Source organism: Jaculus jaculus, chromosome 5, assembly GCF_020740685.1.
Source record: "Jaculus jaculus isolate mJacJac1 chromosome 5, mJacJac1.mat.Y.cur, whole genome shotgun sequence".
Classification (NCBI taxonomy): Eukaryota; Metazoa; Chordata; class Mammalia; order Rodentia; family Dipodidae; genus Jaculus; species Jaculus jaculus.
The window spans coordinates 68549561-68572276 of record NC_059106.1 but is presented as its reverse complement, the minus strand read 5'-3'; the positions used below and the strand labels follow the sequence as shown (position 1 = coordinate 68572276).

The window sequence follows — 22716 nt, the reverse complement described above, 5'->3', positions numbered from 1 at the left end:
GATAACAGTGAATTCCAGGTCAGCCTGGGCTAGCCAGATGCAGATGATATTATAGGTACTGACATTATGTCAAGATAAGTTCAAATTTAGATTGCAGTAACCTAATTTTTGGGTATGTTCAGAAATATGAGGGGTTGCCAGATGTGCGCACCCCCTTATGCGCATGTGCAACCTTTCATGCTTCTGTCACTGTGTGACAGTGTGCCGCCACGCCCAACTTCTTTTCATACATTTTGTATTTAATCCTTTCCTGACTAACATTTAGGTCTACCAACATCATCAATTAGAGTCTAATTTTTAAATGTAAAATACAGCTTAATTCGAGAAAAATCTTTTTTGTTGTTCTTGCTTTCTGTTTTTGGAGGTAGAGGCCTGGCACTCCCATTCTCTTTCTCTCTCAAACAAATAAATAAAATTTAAAAAAATATATAGGGGCTGGAGAGATGGCTTAGCACTTAAGGTGCTTACCTGCAAAGCCTAAGGACCCATGCTCAACTCCCCAGATCCCACGTAAGCCAGATGCCCAAGGTGATACATGTGCAAGGTTGCACATGCATCTGGAGTTTAATTGCACTGGCTGGAGGCCCTGGTGTGCCAATTTTTTTTTTCTCTCTCTCTCCTTATTTTTATTTTTTATTTACTTATTTATTTTTTGGTTTTTCAAGGTAAGGTTTTACTTTTGCCCAGGCTAGCCTAGAATTCACTATCTAGTCTCAGGGTAGCCTTGAACTCACAGTGATCCTCCTACCTCTGCCTCTTGAAGGCTGGGATTAAAGGTGTGCTACCATGGCCAGCTTCTCTAGGTTCCACATAAGCCAGATGCACATGGTGGTGCATGCATCTGGAGTTTATTTGCAGCGGCTAAAGGCCCTGGCATGCCCATTCTCACACAATCTCAATCTTTCTCTCTCTCTCTAATAAATAAATAAATTAGAAAAAAATTTAAAAAATAAATATATGTATAGCCGGGTGTGGTGGCGCACACCTTTAATCCCAGCACTTGGAAAGCAGAGGTAGGAGGATTGCCATGAGTTCAAGGCCACCTTGTGGCTACTAAGGGAATTCCAGGTCAGCGTGGACTATAGCGAGATCCTACCTCAAAAAGCAAAAAAGAAAAAAAAAAGAATATATATATATATATATACACACACACACACACATACACATACATACACACACACACACACACACACACACACACATATACATATACATACATATATATGTGAATTCTATCTAGTTTTGATTGTCTTGATTTCCTTTTCTTTCCCAATATAGGTTGTAGGAAGTATGGATGCCCATCCAAGCAGATACTGTGCCACAGTGAGAGTCCAGAGACCCCGACAGGAAATCATCCAAGACTTAGCCTCCATGGTCCGGGAACTCCTCATCCAGTTTTATAAATCAACTCGGTTCAAACCTACTCGTATCATCTTTTATCGAGATGGTGTTTCAGAGGGGCAGTTCAGACAGGTTGGTTGCCTGGGATGTATTTAGACTGTGGTTAAAGCAAATATATTTATGATATGTTACCTATATCTGAAGATGAAAGTCTAAACATTGAGGTTCATAAAGTCAAATTTTGATGCCTTGATAAATTTTCTTTCTTTAAAATGGTTCACTGTGGATGTCAGGCATGGTGGTGCATGCCTTTAATCCCAGCACTTGAGAAGCAAAGATAGGAGGATCACTGTGAGTTTGAGGGAAGCCTGAGATTACAGAATGAATTCCAGGTCAGCTTGGGCTAGAGTGAGACCCTACCTCAAAAAAATAAAAAATAGGGTTGGAGGGATTGCTTAGTGGTTAAGGCATTTGCCTACAAAGCCAAAGGACCCAGCTTCAATTCCTCAGGACCCACCTTAGCCAGATGCACAAGGGGCTCATGCATCTGGAGTTCATTTGCATGGCTGGAGGCCCTGGCATGCTCATTCTGTCACTCTCCCTCTTTCTCTGTCAAATAAGTAAATAGGGTTGGAGAGATGGCTTAGCAGTTAAGGCACTTGCCTGCAAAGCCTAAGGACCCATGTTCGACTCTGCAGATACCACATAAGCGAGACACACCAAGGCAAGGCAAGCGCAAGGTCACACATGCCCACTAGGTGGCACTAGTGTCTGGAATTTGTAGTGTCTGAAGCCCTGGCATGCCAATTCTCTGTGCCTCTCTCTCTCGCTCACTCACTCTAAAAATATAAAATATATTAAAGAAATCATGAGACTAAATCATTATCTTACTTGGAAATATGTAGATGAACTAGATGACTATATTAAATCTTCTTATTGTATCTTCTTCAGGTATTATACTATGAACTACTGGCAATTCGAGAAGCTTGTATCAGTTTGGAGAAAGATTATCAACCTGGAATAACCTACATTGTAGTTCAAAAGAGACATCACACACGTTTGTTTTGTGCTGATAGGACAGAAAGGGTAATTGTATATCTGTTGTAATACTGTTACAAGTCCAGCTCCCTCTGCCACAATCTTTTTTTTTTTTTTTTTTTGATAGGGTCTTACTGTAGCCTAGGCTGACCTGGAATTTACTATGTAGTCTCAGGCAGGCCTCAAACTCACAGTGATCCTCCTATCTCAGCCTCCCAGTACTGGAATTAAATCATGCACCACCATGCCCAGCTCCTCCTTTATTTTTGTGGTGCTAGAAATTATACCAAGGGCCTCATGCATGCAAAGCAAGTACTCTACCACTGAGCTACATTCCCAACCTATGTTTGTAAATTCAACCGCTTTAATCTTCACAAACACTATTAGATTACTACATATTATTTACTTATTTATTTATACATTAAATGAATGTTATATTACTACTATCATCCCCATCTTGCACATGAAAAAAACTGGAACACATGGATGCTAAATAACTTATAAGGCTTAAAAATGGTGGATGTTAAAAAAAAAAAAAAAATGGTGGATGTTGGCCTAGAGAGTTAGCTTAGTGGTTAAGGTGCTTGCTAGCAAAGCCAAAGAACCCAAGTTCAATTCCCCAGAACCCACGTAAAGCTCCATTCAATCTCTCTCTCTTTCCTTCTTTCTCTCTCTCTCTCTCTCAAATAATTTTTTTTTTTAAATGGTAGAGAGGTAGGGTTGAGAAGATGGCTCAGCAGTTAAAGGCTGCAAAACGTTAACAACCTGGGTTCAGTTCCCCAGCACCCATGTAAAGCCAGATGACAAAGTGGCACATGCATCTGGAGGTAATTTGCAGTGGCTAGAGGCCCTAACACACCCTTATTCACTCACTGGCTCTCTCTTTCTGCTTGAAAATATATTTTTTAAATGGTAGTGGTAGGCCAGGCATGGTGGCACATGCCTTTAATCCCAGCACTTGGGAGGCAGAGATAGGAAGATTGCCATGAGTTCAAGGTCAGTTTGGGATGATAGAGTGAGTTCCAAGTCAACCTGGGCTAGAGACCCTACCTCGAGTTAAGGGGGTGGGGGGGGAGGTAGTGGTAGTTCTCAAATGTGGTAGTGTGGCTCCAGAGTATTCTACTGTACTATGCCACCTAACAGCAGTAGTTATTAATTGTTTTATCATTACCTCCAGGTTGTTAAAGGCCTTTGGCCCAAAATTTCTTTTTTTTTTTTTTTTTTTTTTTGGTTTTTCAAGGTAGGGTCTCACTCTGGCTCAGGCTGACCTGGAATTCACTATGTAGTCTCCGGGTGGCCTCGAACTCTCGGAGTTCCTCCTACGTCTGCCTCCCGAGTGCTGGGATTAAAGGCGTGCGCCACCACACCTGGCTCCAAAATTTCTTGATACATTTCTCTGCCTAGAAACCATAAACTAGAGTTACTGCTTGTGCATATACAGTATTTAGTAATACCTTTCATTTATTTGCTTGCTTTCACCTTTGCTCTAAATTATGCTATTAATATGAGTTGGTGAGTAGCAGAGTACTTGAGTATAATACATAGTTAAGGCCCTGGGTTTGACCCCCAGTATCTGGGGGGGGCGGACTACTGAAGATAGATGGGAGATGATTACAGTTGAGAAATAGAGAAGTGTCATGTCTTAGACCCTACATCTAGAAACTGCAGGAGCTGTGGTGTGACCCCAGGCCTTCTGTTCCTGCTCTAAATGGAGTGTAATGTATAAGTTAAGCATAACTAGGTTTTTTTCTAGTTTGTTTTTTTTCTTATTTGCTTATGTGTTGGGGGCAGGACTGCACCAGGGTCTCTTGCCTCAGCAGATGAACACTGGACACTTGCACTACTTTTTGCATCTGGCTGATGTGGGCGGTTTGGGAATTGAACCAGGGTCAGCACAGTTTGCAAGCAAACACCTTTAACTGCTGAGCCATCTCCCTAGCCCCTCAAGTTTTTTTAAAATATTTTTTATTGATTTATGAGGTAGAGAAAAGGAGGGAGAGAATGGGTATGCCAAGGCCTGTAGCCAACGCAAATAAACTCCAGACATGTGCATCTGGCTCTGGCTTATGTGCGTTCTGGGGAATCAAATCTGGGTCCTTAGACTTCACAGACAAGCACCTTAACTGCTAAGTCATCTCTCCAGCCCAGGTTTTTTTTTTATTATTATTTTTAAAGTAGACATTAATTCAAACCGGGCATGGTAGCACACCTTTAATCCCAGCCCTTAGGAGGCATGAGTTCAAGGCTACTCTAAGATTACATAGTGAGTTCCAGGTCAGCCTGGACTAGAGCAAGACCCTATCTCTGGGGGGTGGGTGTAAAAAAAAAGGGACAGTTCATTGGTCCATTCAGCTATAATTCAAGCCACTTGACCCTATAGCAGTCCGTCACATGGCAGAAATGATACCTGAGTCAGTAAAATAATTTCTGATTTGTAGCTTTATAAGCCTAGATTTATAGGAAATCATCTTAAGTGTTTTGGAAATTAGGAGGCTTAGGTGGGTATAGCAGAGTGATTTCCATTAGCAGGAGTTGTTAATCTTTTCTGTCACATCATAGCCACTCAGAGAAAAACAAAATACTGAAACTGACAGTGTGAATAAAAGGGAATGGAACATTGTAGTCATTTCACTTTAACCCAACTTTGACCTGTATTGTGTGCTATTAGGTAATTATTTTATATTCCTGAGTCCTAGATAGAGACAGGAAGATCAGGAATCCTAGGTCATCCCTGAATACATAGCAAGTTCATGGCTATCCTGAGACACGAGACCCTGTCTCTAAATAAGTAAAATGCCGCCAAGTGGTGGTCGCGCACACCTTTAATCCCAGCACTTGGGAGGCAAAGGTAGGAGGATCACCATGAGTTCCAGGCCACCTTGAGACTACATAATGAATTTCAGGTCTGACTGGGCAGAGCTAGACCTTACCTCAAAAAGCAAACAAAAAAAAAGTAAAATGCCTGACATGGTCAACAAATGATGACTCATTTGATGTTGCTATCATTTCTTCTCTTTAATATATAATATTCTCCAAAAATATGGTAAATGGTAATTTTCATAATTTATTACTTTAGTAGCACTCCCTGTGTATATGTACCACAAATTGGAACACTTAAAGTTAACTTAAAAATTATGACATTTGGGCCCTGGCACACCCATTCTCTCTCTCTCAAATAAAGAAAATAAAAATAAACTTAAAAATAATTATGTCATTTGAGCTAGGTATAGTGGTGTACATCTCTAATCCCAGCACTCTGGAGGTAGGTGGATTGCTGTGAGTTTGAGGCCAGCCTCAAACTACAGAGTGAGTACCAGGTCAGCCTGGGCTAGAGTGAGACCCTACCTCAGAAAAACAAAAAATTATGTCATTTGGGCTGGAGATGTGGTTCAGTGGTTAAAAGTACTCACTTACAAAGCCTGACGTCACCCAGGTTTGATTCCCCAGTACCCACATAAAGCTAGATGCACAAAGTGGCATGTATGTCTGGAATTTATTTACAGTGGTAGGAGGACCTGGTCCACTTATTCTCTCTCTCTTTTTCTCTCTCTCTATCTCTAAAATAAATGAAAATACTTTTTAAAACAATTATGCCATTCATCCATATTGGTGTTACCTACTAAGCAGAAATGGAGACTTAACTTGTTTTTGTTCATCAGCACTTATTTTAAAAATAAGCACTAGTGGGCTGGTGAGATGGCTTAGCAGTTAAGCACTTGCCTGTGAAGCCTAAGGACCCCGGTTCGAGGCTCGACTCCCCAGGACCCACGCTAGCCAGATGCACAAGGGGGTGCATGCATCTGGAGTTCGTTTGCAGTGGCTGGAGGCCCTGTCGTGCCCATTCTCTCTCTCTGTCTGCCTCTTTCTCTGTCTGCCGATCTCAAATAAATAAAAATGAACAATTTTTTTTTTTTAAATAAGCACTAGAGGGGCAGAGATGTAGCTCCATTGGTAGATTATTTGCCTAGCATACATGAAGCCCTGGGTTCAATCCCCCATGCATAAACTCATTCATCCTCAGCTACATAATGAGTGAAAAGAAATAAAAAAAAAAAATAAGGCTGAGGATGGTGATACACACCTTTAATCCCAACACTCAGGAAGCTGAAATAGGAGGATCACAGTGAGCCAGAGGCCAGCCTGGGGCTACACAGTGAGTTTTTGTTCAGTCCTGGCTAGAGTGAGACCCTACCTCTAAAAAAGCAGCAACAAAGCTTGGCATAGTAGCTCATACCTTTAATCCCAGCACTTGGAAAGCTGAGGTAGGAGGATTAGCATGAGTTCGAGGCCAGCCTGAGATGACACAGTGCATTCCAAGACAGCCTGGGTTGGAGCTAGACCCCACCTCAGAAAACCAAAAAATAAATAAGCAACAACAAAAAATTAAAATAACCAAAAAAAATTTTTTTTTATTTTGGTTTTTCTAGGCAGGGTCTCACTCTAGCTCAGGCTGACCTGAAATTCACTCTGTAATCCTAGGGTGGCCTTAAACTCTCGGTGATCCTCCTACATTTGCCTCCTGGGAACTGGGATTAAAGGGGTGTGCCACCACACCCAGCAACTAAAAAATTTTTTAGAAAGGGTAAGGTTTTCAAAAATGTAATACTTACTATGTAACTATTATAATCAAGAAATTATGACCTGAGCATGGTGGCATGGGCCTCTCATCCCAGTACTCAGAGAGGCTGAAAAAGGATCAACATGAGTTTAAGGCCAACCTGGGCTGCAGAGTGAGTTCCAGGTCAGCCCATGCTAGAGTGAGACCCTACTTTGGGGGAGTGAGGATAGGAATTAAGACCTGTATAAGGTCTGCACTTTATGGTTGCTTAAGCAATATTTCAAATGGAAAGGAATGAGATACGGGATCAGCCTATATATTTAAACATTTTTAAACTACTTTCAGGTATATTTTTACCTTTGTTTTATTTAAACTTTAATCATAATAATCTAGGTTGGAAGAAGCGGCAATATCCCAGCTGGAACAACAGTTGACACGGACATTACACACCCGTATGAATTTGACTTTTACCTCTGTAGCCATGCTGGAATACAGGTAAGGCTACTCCTGGGTGAGATGTTTTAATTCAGAACTTCAATTCTTATGCACATTATTTTTTATATTTTATTTATTTATTTTGATAGAGAAAGAGAGTTAAAGAGGCAGATAGAGACTGGGTACATCACTTCAGCCACTGCAAACAAACTCCAGACGCATGCACCACCTTGTGCATCTAGTTTATGTGGGTACTGGGGTGTTGAACATGGGTCCTTAGGCTTTGCAACAAGCACCTTAACCACTAAGCCATCTTTCCAGCACTTATGTACATTCTTTTAAAAAAATATTTTCTGTAACTTTTTTTTTGAGAGAGAGAATGAATTGGCATGCCAGGGCCTACAGCCATTACACTTGAACTCCAGAAGCATGCGCCACCTTGTGCACATGTGTCACCGTGTGTGTCTGGCTGATGTGGGACTTGGAAGAATCGAACATAGGTCCTTAGGCTTTGCAGGCAAACACCTTAACTGCTAAGTTATATCTCCAGTCCTGTGTACATGCTTAAAATATCATTAAAATGAGAAATAATGAGCTGGGTATGGTGAATCATGCCAACCTAATGTCCACACAGCAGAGGACCCTGTCTTAAGCAAGGTGGAAGAACTTGGTAGGCAGAGATAGGAGGATTGCTGTGAGTTCAAGGACACCCTGAGACTACATAATTAATTCCAGGTCAGCCTGGGCTAGAGTGCAACCCTACCTCAAAAAAAAAAAAAGCGGGGGATGGGGAATAATGCTCTTCCTTGCATTTGTAGTTACTCCATGTGAAACTTATCAGTAAATACATTTCTTCTTTCTATTACCTGGTATTTATGAAAATACCAGAACATAGTTAGCTTAGTGGGATGAATCTTCCTAAAATGTATTTCATTTAACATAAAACTTCAGAAAAATATTTATTTTATGAATATTTTTTATTTTACAAAGTAATGAGTTTCATTATGGAATTGTCATTGTACTTTGTTCTTATTTATTCCCTTCCCCTACTAACTGCCCATGCCCATCTCTGACTAGTTTCCTTTCTTCCCCCAGATTGTCGCCCTCCCTTAACATCTCTTCTTCCCCTCTCATTATTCCTTTTTTAAATTTTATGACTCCTGGGTGTGGTGGCACATGCCTTTAATCCAGCGGGAGTCAGAGGTAGGAGGATTGCTGTGAGTTCAAGGCCAGTCTGAGCTACAGAGTGTGTTCCAGATCAGCCTGGGCTAGAGTGAAACTGTACCTCAAAACAAAGCTAGTTTTAGCATGGGCTAGAGTGAGACCCTACCTTGAAGGAAAAAAAAAAAAAAAAGAGCTAGTTTTGGCCAGGCATGGTAGCATACACATTTAATCCTAGTACTTGGGAGGTAGAGGTTGGAGGCTTGCCGTAAGTTTGAGGCCACACTGAGACTACATAGTGAAGTCCAGGTCAGCCTGGGCTAGAGTAAAACCCTACCTCACAAAACCAAAAAAAAAAAAAAAAAAAAAAAAATCTATTACCTACATACACACATACACATTTTTTTCATATATGTCCATATATATAATTTTTAATCTAAAATTCCACATATGGGGGAAATGTGATATTTATTTGTCTTTCTGAGTGTGGGCTTAATTCACTTAATGCAATGACTTTCAGTGCCATCTGTTTCCTACAAATGTCATGATTTCATTTTTCTTTACAGCTTCATAAAATTCTATTGTTGTACTAGGAATGGTGGCACATACCTGTAACCCCAGCACTTGGGAGGTGGAATGAGGAGGAACAAGAGTTCAAGGTCAAACTCAGCTACATAGCAAGTATGAGGCCAGTTTGGACTATATGAGACCCTGTCCCAAAAAAATCAACAACAGAAAATTCATTGTGTATATGTGCATTTTCTTTATCCATCCATCTGTTGATGGACATCTAGGCCAGTTCTATTTCATGACTATTGTTAATGTGTAGCAATAAACATGGATGTGCAAGTAGCCCTGTTTTCTATGTTGATTTAGAGTCCTTCAGGTATATACCCGAGTGGTCTAGCTGGGTCATAGAGTAGTTCTATTTTTAGTTGTTTGAGAGCCCTCAATATTGACTTTCTTAGTGGTTATACAAGTTTATATTCCCACTAACAGTAAATAGAGTTTCTCCACCGGTGCAGTAGCTCACACCATTAGTTTGGGGCCAGCCTGGGGCTAGAGTGAGACCCCGCCTGGTGGGGGCGGGGTAAGAAAGAAAGAGAAAACAAATAGAGATGGTAGAGGTGAGTCAGTGAGTAAAGTGCTTGCTGCACAGTGTGAGCACTTAAGTTCAGATTCCAAGACCCTACATAAAGCCAAGTGAAGTAGCACACGTCTGTAATCCCAGCACTCCTTTGGGCGGGGCAGGACGTGGACACAAGAGAGTCCCCAGAAGCTAATGTCCACACAGCAGAGGACCCTGTCTTAAGCAAGGTGGAAGGAGGGACTAACACCTAAGGTTGTTTCCCGACCTCTGCACAAACAGTAACTCTGGTTGAAGATGTGGGGGAAAAGGAACTGTTATACTCTACATTATATGTTATACACTAGCCACTGTAGAACTCAGTGTGGAGGTTCCTTAAGAAATTAAAAACAGCCAGGCATGATGGTGCACACCTTTAATCCCAGCACTTGGGAGGCAGAGGTAGGAGGATCACTGAGAGTTCAAGGCCACCCTGAGACTACATAGTGAGTTCCAGGTCAGCCTGAGCCAGAGTGAGACCCTGCCTCAAAAGAAAAAGAAAGAGAGAGAGAGAGAGAAGGAAGGGAGGAAAGGAAGGAAGGAAAAATAGAAGGGCTGGAGGGATGGCTTAGTGGTTAAGGTGTTTGCCTGCAAACCCAAAGCACCCAGGTTCTATTCCCCAGGAGGACCCACGTTAGCCAGATGCACAAGGTGGCACATCCATCTGGAGTTCGTTTGTAGTGGCTAGATGCCCTGGCACACCCATTCTCTCTCTCGCTCTCCCTCTCTCTCTCTTTCTCTCTGCCAAATAAATAATTTTTAAAAAAAATTTTAAAAATAGGGGCTGGGTATTGTGGCACCCGCCTTTAATCCCAGAACTTGGGAGGCAGAGATAGGAGGATCACCATGAGTTCAAGGCCACCCTGAGACTACAGAATGAATTCCAAATTAGCCTGAACTAGAGTGAGACCCTACCTTGAAAAACAAAAAAAAAAAGAAAGAAAGAAAGAAGGAAAGAAAGAAAAGAAAAGAAATTAAAAATAGGGCTAGGGAAATGGCTCAGCAGTTAAAGTGCTTGCCAGCAAAGCCAAAGGACTCAGATTTGATTCCTCAGTACCCACATAAGCCAGATGCCTAAGGTGTATGCATCTGGAGGCCCAAATGTGCCCTTTTTCTCTCTTCTCTCTCCCCCTTCCCCTCCCTCCCTCCCTCCCTCCCTCTCTCTCTCTCTTTCTCTTTCTCTCCTTGCAACTAAGTATTTTAGAAATTTAAAAAGAGCCGGGCATGGTGGCGTACACCTTTAATCCCAGCACTCGGGAGGCAGAGGTAGGAGGATCACCATGAATGAGTTCAAGGCCACCCTGAGACTACTGAGTGAATTCCAGGTCAGCCTGGGCTAGAGCAAGACTCTACCTCAAAAAAAAAATAAATAAATAATAAACCTAAAAATAGATCTACCATGTGACTCATCTATACCACTCCTAGTTATTTTCCTGAGGAGTCTAAGTCAACAGACCACAGAGATCCATGCCTATTAATGCTTATTGAAGCAGTATTCACAATGGCCAAGTTATAGAACCAACCTAGGCATCTGTCAACAGAGAAATGGGTAAAGAAATTGTGGTGCATGGAAAATGTTAATAAAAATTAAAAAAAAAAAAGAAATTGTGGTGTATATATGTATATATACAGTGGAATTTTTTTTCAGTTATAAAGAAGAGCAAGGTTATGTCATTTGCAAGAAAATGGATGCAGCTAGAAATAATTAAGTGAATTAAGTCTCAGTAAACAAACATTGTATATGATAGTGTATGCCTTTAATCCCAGCACTCTGGAGGTAGAGGTAGGAGGATTGCTATGAATTCAGTGCCAGCCTGGGACTACAGAGTGAAAACATGGCACGTTTTCTCCTATTTGTAGTTCCTAGATTTTATGTAGATACATGAAAGCATGGATGATATGATTTACAAGTAAAAGCAAAACTATAGGGAACAAAGGGACTAAGGAAAGAGCAAAATGGTATGTGGAAGGGTATCCTTAAAGTACATTTTATACTTGTAACATGACTTTTTGTTTGTTTATCTTTTAAGATAGGGTCTTGCTTTAGCCAAGGCTGACCTGGAATTCACTATGTAGTCTCAGACTGGCCTTGGAGTCACAGTGATCCTCCTACCTCTGCCTCCCAAGTGCTGGGGTTAAAGGTGTGAACCATCATGACCTACATTATATACTTGCATAAAAATGCCTTTATGTAAAAGGCTGGACATGGTGGCATATGCCTTTAATCTCAAAACTGGGGAGGCCAAGGTAGGAGGATCGCTGTGAGTTCCAGGCCAGCCTGAGACTACCTATGTAGTACACAGCATCAGATCACTGAGATGAACTTCCAGACCAGGCACAGTTATAGAGGAAGGGATTTATTAAAGCTTACAGATCCAGAGGAAGTTCCATAATGGCAGAAGAATCTGGCTTGCCTGCACAGGTCCAAACAGAAACAGACAGAAAGCCACAAACCAAAAGCCACATTACACAGCACACTTCAGCAACTCCAGGTGGAACTAGGCACTTTACATATCTTTAAGTTGGAATTTCAAACCCACCACCACACCTTAAGATCCACCCAGTGACATCTCTAGCCAGGTGGCTGCAGATCCAAACTAAAAACTAATAAAACACTGAATATAGTGGGGGCCATCTATTCAAACTACCACAGTGGGCCATCACACCAGAATGCAACATCCAAGCAAGGTGCTTTGGGCCCAGGCTAGGCTCATATGGTAACAGATGCACCAGAAATCCAGCTCCAATCATGGCCGCAAAAGTTGCGCCAATTGTCACCCAAGAGCCTCTCATCATGAAGTTCATGAGACCAGGAGCAGCTCTACTCACTGCCAAGGCAGACAAAGCTGTTAACCCAGTACTTCCTGCTAAGTACATATAGGTAGAATGGATTCTATCCTTCACATACTGAGGCCACATTACAGCCTTTTCAATAGCTCCAATCTCATTAGACAGTCCCAAGCCATAGAAGCACAGTGCTCCAAGACCAACAGCAGCCCCTCCAGCCACAAACCACCTTCCCATCTGATCAATTTTAAATATTTTTTCCACTGATGGTTCAAATGCTGCTTCTTTCAGGACTTGGGTAGTTTCCCACGGCGGATCCCAATTCTTGTCTTGGTGGCATATTCCCTGCTGAATGTCAGGAGCCTTTGATTCTTTGTGATGGAATTCTTCACAACGGGGGAGGCCTTGGTGAAAGTTGGGTGGAGAACCTTGGAAGGTAGTGTCCAGAGACACACAAACCTTGCAACCAGCGTAGTGATGCACCACGTTTGCCAAGCAGATCTGAGGTGCTCAGTTCCCAGTCACCTCAACCACGCAGCTGCCTTTCCCAGCCTGCGAAACCCCGAACGTGCATCCATCTCCCTCGGATCTCTGTCCACTTCTCCTAAATATATTTTTTTAAGTTAATAAAATAAAGCCAGGCATGGTGGCACACTCCTTTAATCCCAACACTTGGTAGGCAGAGGTAGGAGGATCGCCGTGAGTTTGAGGACTCCCTGAGACTACATAGTGAATTCCAGGTCAGCCTGAGCTAGAGTGAGACCCTACCTCAAAAAAATGAAAAAAATAAAGTTAATAAAACAGAAGGTGGAACACAAAGACCTCAAGGTTGTCCCCTGACATTCACATGTGTATCATGACACACATGTGCCAATACACACAGGTAAATAATTTTTTTTTCAAGTAGGGTCTCACTCTAGCTCAGGCTGACCTGGAATTCACTATTTATTCTCAGGGTGGCCTTGAACTCATGGTGATCCTCCTACCTCTGTCTCCCGAGTGCTGGGATTAATGGTGTGCGCCATCACGCCCAGGTAAACGAACATTTTTTTGAGAGTTTTATTATTATTTATTTTGGGAGAGAGAGAGAATATGGCTGCACCAGGGCCTTTAGCCACTGCAAACAAACTCCAGACACGTGCGCCCCTTTTATGTATGTGTGACAGTGTGTGCTTGCGTCACTGGGTATCTGGCTGCGTGGGACCTGCAGATTCAAACATGAGTTCTTAGGCTTCCCAGGCACCTTGACTGCCAAGCCATCTCTCCAGCCATAAATAAATATTTTTAAAAGAAAGAAATCAGGTTGGAGGCATGGCTTAGCGGTTAAGGTGTTTACCTGCAAAGCCAGAGAACCCAGGTTTGATTCCCCAGGAACCACATTAGCCAGATGCATAAGGAGCACATGTGTCTGGAGTTCGTTTGCTGTGGCTGGAGGCCCTGGCATGCCCATTCCCTTCCCTCCCTCCCTTACTTCCTCTGTCTCTCTCTATCTCTCCCCCTTTCTCTGTCAAATAAATAAAAATAAAGTATCTTTTTAAGAATCAGTTTGGAGAGATGGCCTAGCAGTCAAGGTGCTTGTCTGCAAAGCCAAAGGACCCAGGTTCAATTCCACAGGACTCACGTAAGCTAGATGCACAAGGTGTTGCATGTGTCTGGAGTTCATTTGCAGTGGCTAGGAGCCCTGGCACACCCATTCTCTATCTCTCTGCATCTGCTCCCCCCTCAAACAATACACACACAAAAAAAAAAAACTTTAAAAAACGAAAGAAATCAACAGGAGTTGTCATTACCTTCTCCACAGGGTACCAGCCGCCCTTCTCACTACCATGTTTTATGGGATGATAACTGCTTTACTGCAGACGAACTGCAGCTGCTTACTTACCAGCTCTGCCACACTTACGTACGCTGCACACGATCAGTTTCTATACCTGCACCAGCGTATTATGCGCACCTGGTGGCATTCAGAGCCAGATATCATCTTGTGGACAAAGAACATGACAGGTAATATAAAAGCATAACAAATATACATTCTCAAACCAAATCCAAATATGATCTGAGAGCCAGGCGTGGTGGCATACATCTTTAATCCCAGCACTCAGGAGGCAGAGGTAGGAGGACTGCGGTGAATTTGAGGCCACTCTGAGACTTCAGAATGAGATCCAGGTCAGCCTGCACTAGGGTAAAACCCTACCTCAAAAAAAAAAAAAAAAGTGATCTGATTTACTAAGGCACTTTCTTTAAGAACTTCCATTTAAGTATGTACCTCTGTCTTGCCATTCACAATTAAGGTTTGACCAACTATTATGCGAGTTGGTGCACTGTACGAAAAGTGATGATAGAACTGACTGCCAAGCCAGGTCTGGTGGTGCACGCCTTTAATTCCAGCAAGGTAGAGGTAGGTGGATCTTTCAAGGCCACCCTTGAGACTACATATTCCAGGTCAGCCTGCACTAGAATGAGACCCTACCTCAAAAAACCAAAAAAAAAAAAAAAAAAAAAAAAAAAACCTGACTGCCCAAAGTGAAGTTTTCTGTTGAAATACTCTGTAGGATGATCAATAACAAAATGATAAAGTAATCCAGTTGCCCAAGGAAGAGATTATTAGTAATAACAAACATATATTATAGACAAATAATGTGATCTCTGGGATTAGTTTGTAATGAATCCTGAGGAAATGAAAGGAGTGAAGTAAAATGGCCGAGTGTTAACTGCAGCCAGGTGACAGACATATAGTTCCTTATACCAGTCTCTATGTTCTAGTGTTTGTTGAGATTTCTGCAACATAACTTTCTTTGTAATGATTACATCGGAACAGGGTTGCGCTTGTGTTCATTGCCACTTCTCTTACAGTGCTGAAGGAAGCCATGTTTCAGGACAGAGCAATGGGAGAGATCCACAAGCTCTTGCCAAGGCTGTACAGATTCACCAAGATACCTTACGCACAATGTACTTTGCTTGACAAGTCCAAGTGTGTTCTCTGAGAGGAAAAACTGAAAGATGCATCCGACATACAGTGTATGTTTGCAGTGGAGTCAGTTCAGTAGGAATGCTCCAGCCATATGGAAGCCAACGCTGTGGTGGGGTCTGGTCCTTCTGTTGACCCAAGGAAGATCGTTTACTTCATCAAGGCACGCAGCGCCGTTATGCAATAGGAAGCCAGCCAGCTGCTTTCTGTGCGGTCTCCTATAGAAGCACCGCCGTTGTCTTGTGCTCACTCCTATAGTCTCACCCTTCTAATGCCTTTACCTCAAGTTGCTCGGCAGCACAACTATCTTTGCAAAAAAAGAAAGAGAAGGTAAACGATGGTTTAACCAACACACACCTACACAAATGAGTCCTTGCTCACAGTTCTGTGTGCAAAAAAATTAACGTGCATCCATATATTCTTGTAAAAGGAGTCTGAGTATTTTTAAATATATATGTGCATATTTCATATGCATATATATCTGATCTGGATCTAAATTGATAATAGATATTTATGTGTGTCTGTGTATATATATATTTTATAGTTCATTCCATTGGGGATTTTCTTTTATCTTCCCCAGTCACCTTTATTTTTTTCTCTACCTCCTTGCTTTCATTATCTACATTTTTCCCCGATTGCTATAGGTGACATTCAAATGTCAAATTTGATTCATCTGAAGTAAAGCACGGCAAACTAGATTTCTATTTTTACTTTATAACCCTCACTCCGGTCTCGGATCTCATCCACAATTCTGCGTCGTCGACTCTCGATGCAGTCGTGTGGGTGCCTGCTTCTTCCTGCTCTGGACTTGCACCTGCCATGTGTGCCCCGTGCACTAAGCCGTAGCAACCCAGGTGTTCTTCTGTGAATTTACTCAAGCTGCTATACGTAGAAATCCTTGTCAGAAGTTGTGACTTTCTGGTCAATGGTAGGTGTCCTAAAGCCTCAGATTCTATGACGTGTACATGGAAATCCCTTAGAGATTTTTATAAAGGGGAAATATTTTAAAAAACTTAAACTTTAAGGCCTCTGAAATTTGGTGAAAAGAGAGAAGGAATTAGGGTTGTTTTTATTTTTGCTAGTTTACTTGCTGCCTCATACATTAATGTGATTTTCATATATATATTTTTATATATATGTATGTGTGTATATATAAACATATGTATGTGTTTTGAAGTATAGCTTCATTTTCTTTTATATTAGAATATTGCTTTAATAATTATAGAACTGTATTGGCTACATCTTTTATAGAAATATAAACATGTTTAAGAACTGACTAGTTTTTGCTATCTTTTAGTGCAATAAGCAGTGAAAAGTTGTGTCTGATATCTTTACCACAGATAATAGGAAGAACAGGCACCTCTCTCATTTTAAAAGGGCAAAGTAATACAGCCTTAATTTCAGAAGGAAAGTTTTGTAATTTGCAGTTTTAATGCATGTCTTTAAAAAATAATAGTGAGCCACGCATAGTGATGTATACCTTTAATTCCAGCACTTGGGAGGCAAAGGTAGGAGGATCACTATGAGTTCGAGGCCAGCCTGGGCTATAGTGAGACCCTATCTCAAAAAAAAAAAAAATTATGGTGTAAAGAAGATTAGAAATAAAGTTTAAATTTGAACTTTGATTTAAGAAATTATTTGAAAACAGGTCATGTTTATTAAAGAATCATGCTGGCTAGATATCCACTTTCTTTTACTAAAAGGAATCAGGAAAATCATTTTTAAAGATTTCTTTGCTGATTTATCACCAGTTTAACTTGCTTTTTAAAAGTAAGATGATAGGAACAAAGGAAGTTAGGGCTTGGATCACTTTAAATGACTTAAATTTCTGAAATGGGGGGAAACTTTTACAAAACTTTTTGTCTTTATTTCTTTATTTGGTAACCATAGTAAGTAACTTTGAGCTATTAAAGTACCATAAACCTGTTAAAGCCAATTTTATCAGTGACGTTAGGTTCGGGGGCTTTGCACTTTGTAGCTCGTGAAAGCTGCATTTCGAGCTGAGAGCTGGAAGAGTTCTGTTTGCGCTGTCCGTCGTGCTCAGCACTGGCTGGGTGCAACACCTGCAGAGTCTCCAGGGACACTGCAGCACCTCAGTGTTCCACCTGCACTCGAAAGGTCAGAGACCTAGAGCGCCAGGTTCTCTCCTTATAACCCACTATAATTGCCAATTGACTGTAGTTTTAGCCTAAAATCTGAGCCCATGTCCTCCAACAGACATGACATCTTTTTTCCCTCTGCCAGAAAACTAAGAAAGTACTGTATTTCATGTGTTCTTTATTTTGAAGTATCTGAAATGCAATTTACAACACTGTTTCAAAGCACTTTACAAAAATATAGTCTATACATTTTTTTCTTCCAAATTCTTCCATCTCCTCCATTACAAAAAAAGAAAAAGAAAAGAAAAGAAAGAAAAACCCTCTGGGCCTAGAGAGATGGCTCAGCAGTTAAGGCACTTGTCTGAAAAAAAACTCCTAAAAACATGATTGGCTTGTGTGTGTGTGTGTGTGTGTGTGTGTGTGAGAGAGAGAGAGAGAGAGAGAGAGAGAGAGAGAGAGAGAGTGAGTGTGTGTGTGTGTGTGTGTGTGGTGTGTGTCTTGGAGACTGACTGTCCCTGTAGTGCCCAGGCTGACCTCAACACCTTGGTTCTGCAGTTCAGATGCATGCCACCTTGCCCAGCTTTGTTTCACTGAGTAAAGTAGGGACACAGGCAAGAGAAGAAAATACTACAGCCGAGGTGGTCAGATCCTAATGAGTCTGTGCTGTTCGTTATGAATAAAACATCTTCCTTTGTCTGAGACAGCAGCACATGTTCGTATGAGAAGTGTTGGGGAGCAATTGTGGAAACCCTTTTTCTATTCTACTTAATTTGCAGAACTATGGCCTCACATATTTTATAGTAAAGCCTTTAACTCTGATTTGAATAGAAGTTTTCAAAGGAAATTTTTTTCTAAAATACAAACCTTTATCTTTTGAATGGCTTTTTTGGAATGGTCTTACATTATTCAACATTGCTAGTTTAAGATTAATGAACTTGGAAGAATATGTCTATTTCTATTTTGCCTAATATCAAATTGCTATACTAAAGTTAACTGCAAGAAACTTGTGCTTAGAATATTATAAAAGGCTAATGACAAATATTGCTTGAAATTTATTCCAGTTTATTTTGTACTTTGGGTAGAATTTATAGACTTTTTTCTTTAAGAAATATTTCTTTTAAAATTTAAACATCATGAAATTGACTTCTACCCTTGCTCACTAACTATATGATGAAAACTAAATTTTCACCTGCCGATTTTTATGATAATGTGTCACAAGATTGACTTTAAAATGTCAGTCCGGGAAACTTGTATAATTGATTTTCATGTGAAGAACATTGGGAGTCTAATGTATATTCTTGATGGCAAATATGTCTGTAAAGTGCATGCTATATGTTACTATATTACAGTATCACACTACTGGTCCTGAGAACCATTCATTTACAATATTGCAGCTGCTATATTTATTTAGGAAGAGTCTGTCAGTTACTATAGTTGAGCAAGATGCCAGGTTAGTAGTGTTAGTCTCTGTTGTCTTTTAGATAAGTTTAGGGACATGAAATATCAAGGTAACAAAGGGTGCTGCCATTTTAGTTTCAATTTAATAGCAGAATATCCTTTGTTTTAAAAGTGTGCATTTTTACTTTTAAAATTTGAAAAAGGGTACCTCAGTCTCCTCATACTGGTTTTTGGCATGCAAGACATGCAGATGTGCTTTGATTTTCATTTTTTGTTTGTTTTGGCTTAGTTTGGTTTTAGTTTTTTGAGGTAAGATCTCGCCATAGCCCACGCTGACCTGGAGTTGACTATGTAGTCTCAGGGTGGCCTTGAATTTATAGCAGTCCGCCTCCTAAATGCTGGGATTAAAAGCGTTTGCCACCACACCTAGCCGATTTTTCTTCATAATTACTTTTTAACATGTTTCTCAGAAAAAATAGTCTGGAAGTATCCCTGTTTATAACCTATTTATTTATTTTTCTTCCTAGAGGAAAATACAGAAAGGAATCTAGCAGGAATTTTCTGGTGTTTTGAAAGGTACTTATAAAGGTTCATCTCTGTCTTCTAGCAGAGTGACTTTTAAGTCTTCGAAAGATGATTCTGGTTTTTCAAATTAGGTTCTCTGTGGTACACCATGGCCTATATTGTCTAACAGATCTTAGAATGACAGGCATAAGGTATGTGTTGGGAAATAAGCAACCCTTGAGTAGAGAGGGCTGGTGGAAGGTCAGTGTCAAGAGAAAAGCTTGAGCACTCAAGAGTGCCAGCAGTAAATCTGAAGCCACTATTTTTAAGAAATGTGGTACATCTTTTCACAAGTTCATGTGACTCTATGGAATTTCAAGGAACTGGTCACTTGGGCACTACTAGAATATTTTGTGTCTTCCATTTCAAACCTAGATAGTAATATTTTGACAAGAACTTTAGCTGAAAACTCTGTATAACTTTCATTCAGTATCATTAAACATGTTTGCTAAGGTAGGAATGGTGGCACACACCTGTAATCTCAGTACTCAGGAGGTAGAGTCAAGGCCAGCCATGCTACATAGCAATTTGAGGCAAAACTGGGCTAGGTGAGACTGTCTCAAAAAAAAAAAAAAAAAAAAAAAAAAAGTTTGCTTGACTCTTATTATTTCCATATTGATACTCTACTGTTACAGAGTAAGACTGCCCTTAACAGTCTCTTAAACTTTATTTTTATAAGTTAGTCAAGCTGCAAAAAGACATCATTAATGTCCATATGAAGTATTAGTCTTTCTCGTTCTTTTTGAGAATTTGGGGCTATCTTAAAACTTTAATAAAAATAGCTGGGGAATTTTATATCAAATGAGGCCTCCCTGGGCTAGAGAGATGACTTAGTGGTTAAGGCACTTGCCTGCAAAGTCAAAAGAGCTTAGTTTGATTCCCCAGAACCCACGTTAGCCAGATGCACAAGGTGGTGCATGCATCTGGAGTTTGTTTTCAGTGGCTGGAGGCCCTAACACGCCCATTTTCTCCCTCTCTCTCTCTCTCTCTCTCAATCTCTCTCTTTCTCTCTGCCTGTGCTTTCTCTCAAGTAAGTAAATAAAATAAAATAAAATATTGTAGCGCTGGAGAGATTGCTTAGTGGTTAAGGCACTTGCTTGCAAAGCCAAAAGACCCACGTAAGACAGCTGCACAAGGGGGCACATCATCTGGAGTTTGTTTGCAGTGGCTGAAGACCCTGGCTTGCCCATTCTCTCTCTCTATCTGCCTATTTCTGAATCTCTCTCTCTCTCTCTCAAATAAATAAATAATAAAATAAAATAAATAGTTTAAAAATACTATTTAAAAAAAAATGAGGCCTTCTTGAGCAGCATAATAACCCTAGTTTAAAATGTGTCTTTCTTAGCCGGGCGGGTGGCGCACACCTTTACTCCCAGCACTTGGGAGGCAGAAGTAGGAGGATCGCCATGAATTCGAGGCCACCCTGAGACTACATAGTGAATTCCAGGTCAGCCTGAACTAGAGTGAGACCCTACCTCAAAAAAACAAAAAAATAAATAAATAAAATAAGATGTGTCTTTCTTGCCAGGCATTGTGGTGCATGCCTTTGATCCTAGCACTTGGAAGACAGTGGTCACCATGAGTTTGAGGCCTCCCTGAGACTACATAGTAAATTCCAGGGTCAGCCTGGACTAGAGTGAAATACCTCAAAAAAAAAAGTATCTTTTTCTATGTCCCTTCCATTTGATCATGTGAAGCACTTTTATAATGCTATTGGAATCAAAAAAGATTTTTTTGTTGTTTTTTCAAGGTAGGGTCTCACTCTAGTCCAGACTGACCTGGAATTCACTATGTAGTCTCAGGGTGGCCTCGAACTTACAGCCACCATTCCCGGCTCGAGAAAAAAGATTTTTTTAAAAAGCCAAGAATAGGTATGTTAAAAGTCAATACAGAAGCAGGACGTGGTGGCGCACGCCTTTAATCCTAGCACTCAGGGAGGCAGAGGTAGGAAGATCACTGTGAATTGGAGGCCACCCTGAGATTACATAGTGAATTCCAGGTCAGCCTGGGCTAGAGTGAGACCCTACCTTGAAAAACCCAAAAAGTCAATACAGGGCTGGAGACATGGGTTAGCAATTAAGGTACTGGCCTTCAAAGCCAGAGGACCCAGGTTTGGTTCCCCAGGACCCACGTAGAAAGTAGTACATGTGTCTAGAGTTCATTTGCAGTGGTTCATTTGCAGTGGCTGGGGGAAATGATACACCTATTCATTCATTCATTCATTTTCTCTCTCTCTTTCAAATAAATAAAAATATACTTAAAAGCCTTGTGGTTCATACCTTTAATCCCAGTACTCTAGAGCCTGAGATAGGAGGATCTCTGTGAATTTGAGTCCAGCCTAGAGCTACAGAGTAAATTCCAAGTCAGCCTTGGCTAGAGTGAGACCCTATACCTTTGGCGGGGTGGTCAGTAGAGAGACCAGAGAGCCAGTTCTGGTAGCACATGCCTGTAAACCCAGCACTCCTAAGGCTGAGGCAGAAGGATTTTGAACTCAAGGCCAACTTGAGCTATGCATATCCTCATCCACAAAGACAAAGGAAATCAGAGAATTATCTCCAAAAATATCTTGGCAGTGTTATGAATGATACTGTAATGAAAGCCTAGCTGATGGGCTGGAGAGATGGTTTAGCAGTTAAGGCACTTGCCTACAAAGACTAAGGACCCAGGTTCAGTTCCCAAGTACTCATGTAAAGCCAGATGCACAAAGTGTTGCATGCATTTGGAGTTCATTTGCAGTAGCTAGAGGCCCTGGCACGCCCATTCTTCCCTTCCCTCTGAGTCTGTCACTCTGCTTGCAAATAATAATAATAATAGCAATAATAATAATAATAAACCCTAACTGAACCCCAAGAGGAGAGGGAATCTATATATATATAATATATCTCACAAGGGAAGAAGATATTTTTAAAAATGGCATATTTTTCATTATCTGTATTAAAAGTTTTCTAATAGCCATGGCTTCTGCTAATATCCATTGTTAGTTGAAATTTATCCATTAAAAGTAGTGCTCTAGATTTTTACATTGTTAATTAAATCTTAGAGTCTTTGTTCTTTAAATATGGAAATTGATGTTTTAACTTGAATTAAAAAGAAAAGGATGGTTGCCGGGTGTGGTGGCACACGCCTTTAATCCCAGCACTCGGGAGGCAGAGGTAGGAGGATCGCTGAGAGTTCAAGCCCACCCTGCAACTACAGAGTGAATTTCAGGTCAGCCTGAGCCAGAGTGAGACCCTACCTTGAAAAA

At 40.9% G+C, this 22716-nt stretch overlaps 1 protein-coding gene and 1 pseudogene across 5 annotated transcripts in view; one reads left to right on the top strand and one right to left on the bottom strand.

Moving 5' to 3' along the window:
• Positions 1 to 16498, top strand: part of Ago3 (argonaute RISC catalytic component 3) — a 148519-nt gene extending 132021 nt beyond the window's left edge. For 4 of the 5 annotated variants that reach the window (XM_004665222.2, XM_045148895.1, XM_045148897.1 and 1 more), the window contains 5 exons: positions 1279 to 1473; positions 2293 to 2427; positions 7331 to 7432; positions 14248 to 14447; positions 15297 to 16498. In XM_004665222.2, coding sequence (XP_004665279.1) covers positions 1279 to 1473; positions 2293 to 2427; positions 7331 to 7432; positions 14248 to 14447; positions 15297 to 15405 — 741 coding nt within the window. In that variant the 3' untranslated portion in view covers positions 15406 to 16498. Of the gene's footprint in view, positions 1 to 1278; positions 1474 to 2292; positions 2428 to 7330; positions 7433 to 9099; positions 9196 to 14247; positions 14448 to 15296 lie in introns of those variants that run through there. The other variant, XM_045148894.1, reaches the window with a different exon arrangement.
• Positions 11523 to 13024, bottom strand: LOC105944536 (annotated as a pseudogene).
• Positions 16499 to 22716: the final 6218 nt, after the last annotated feature.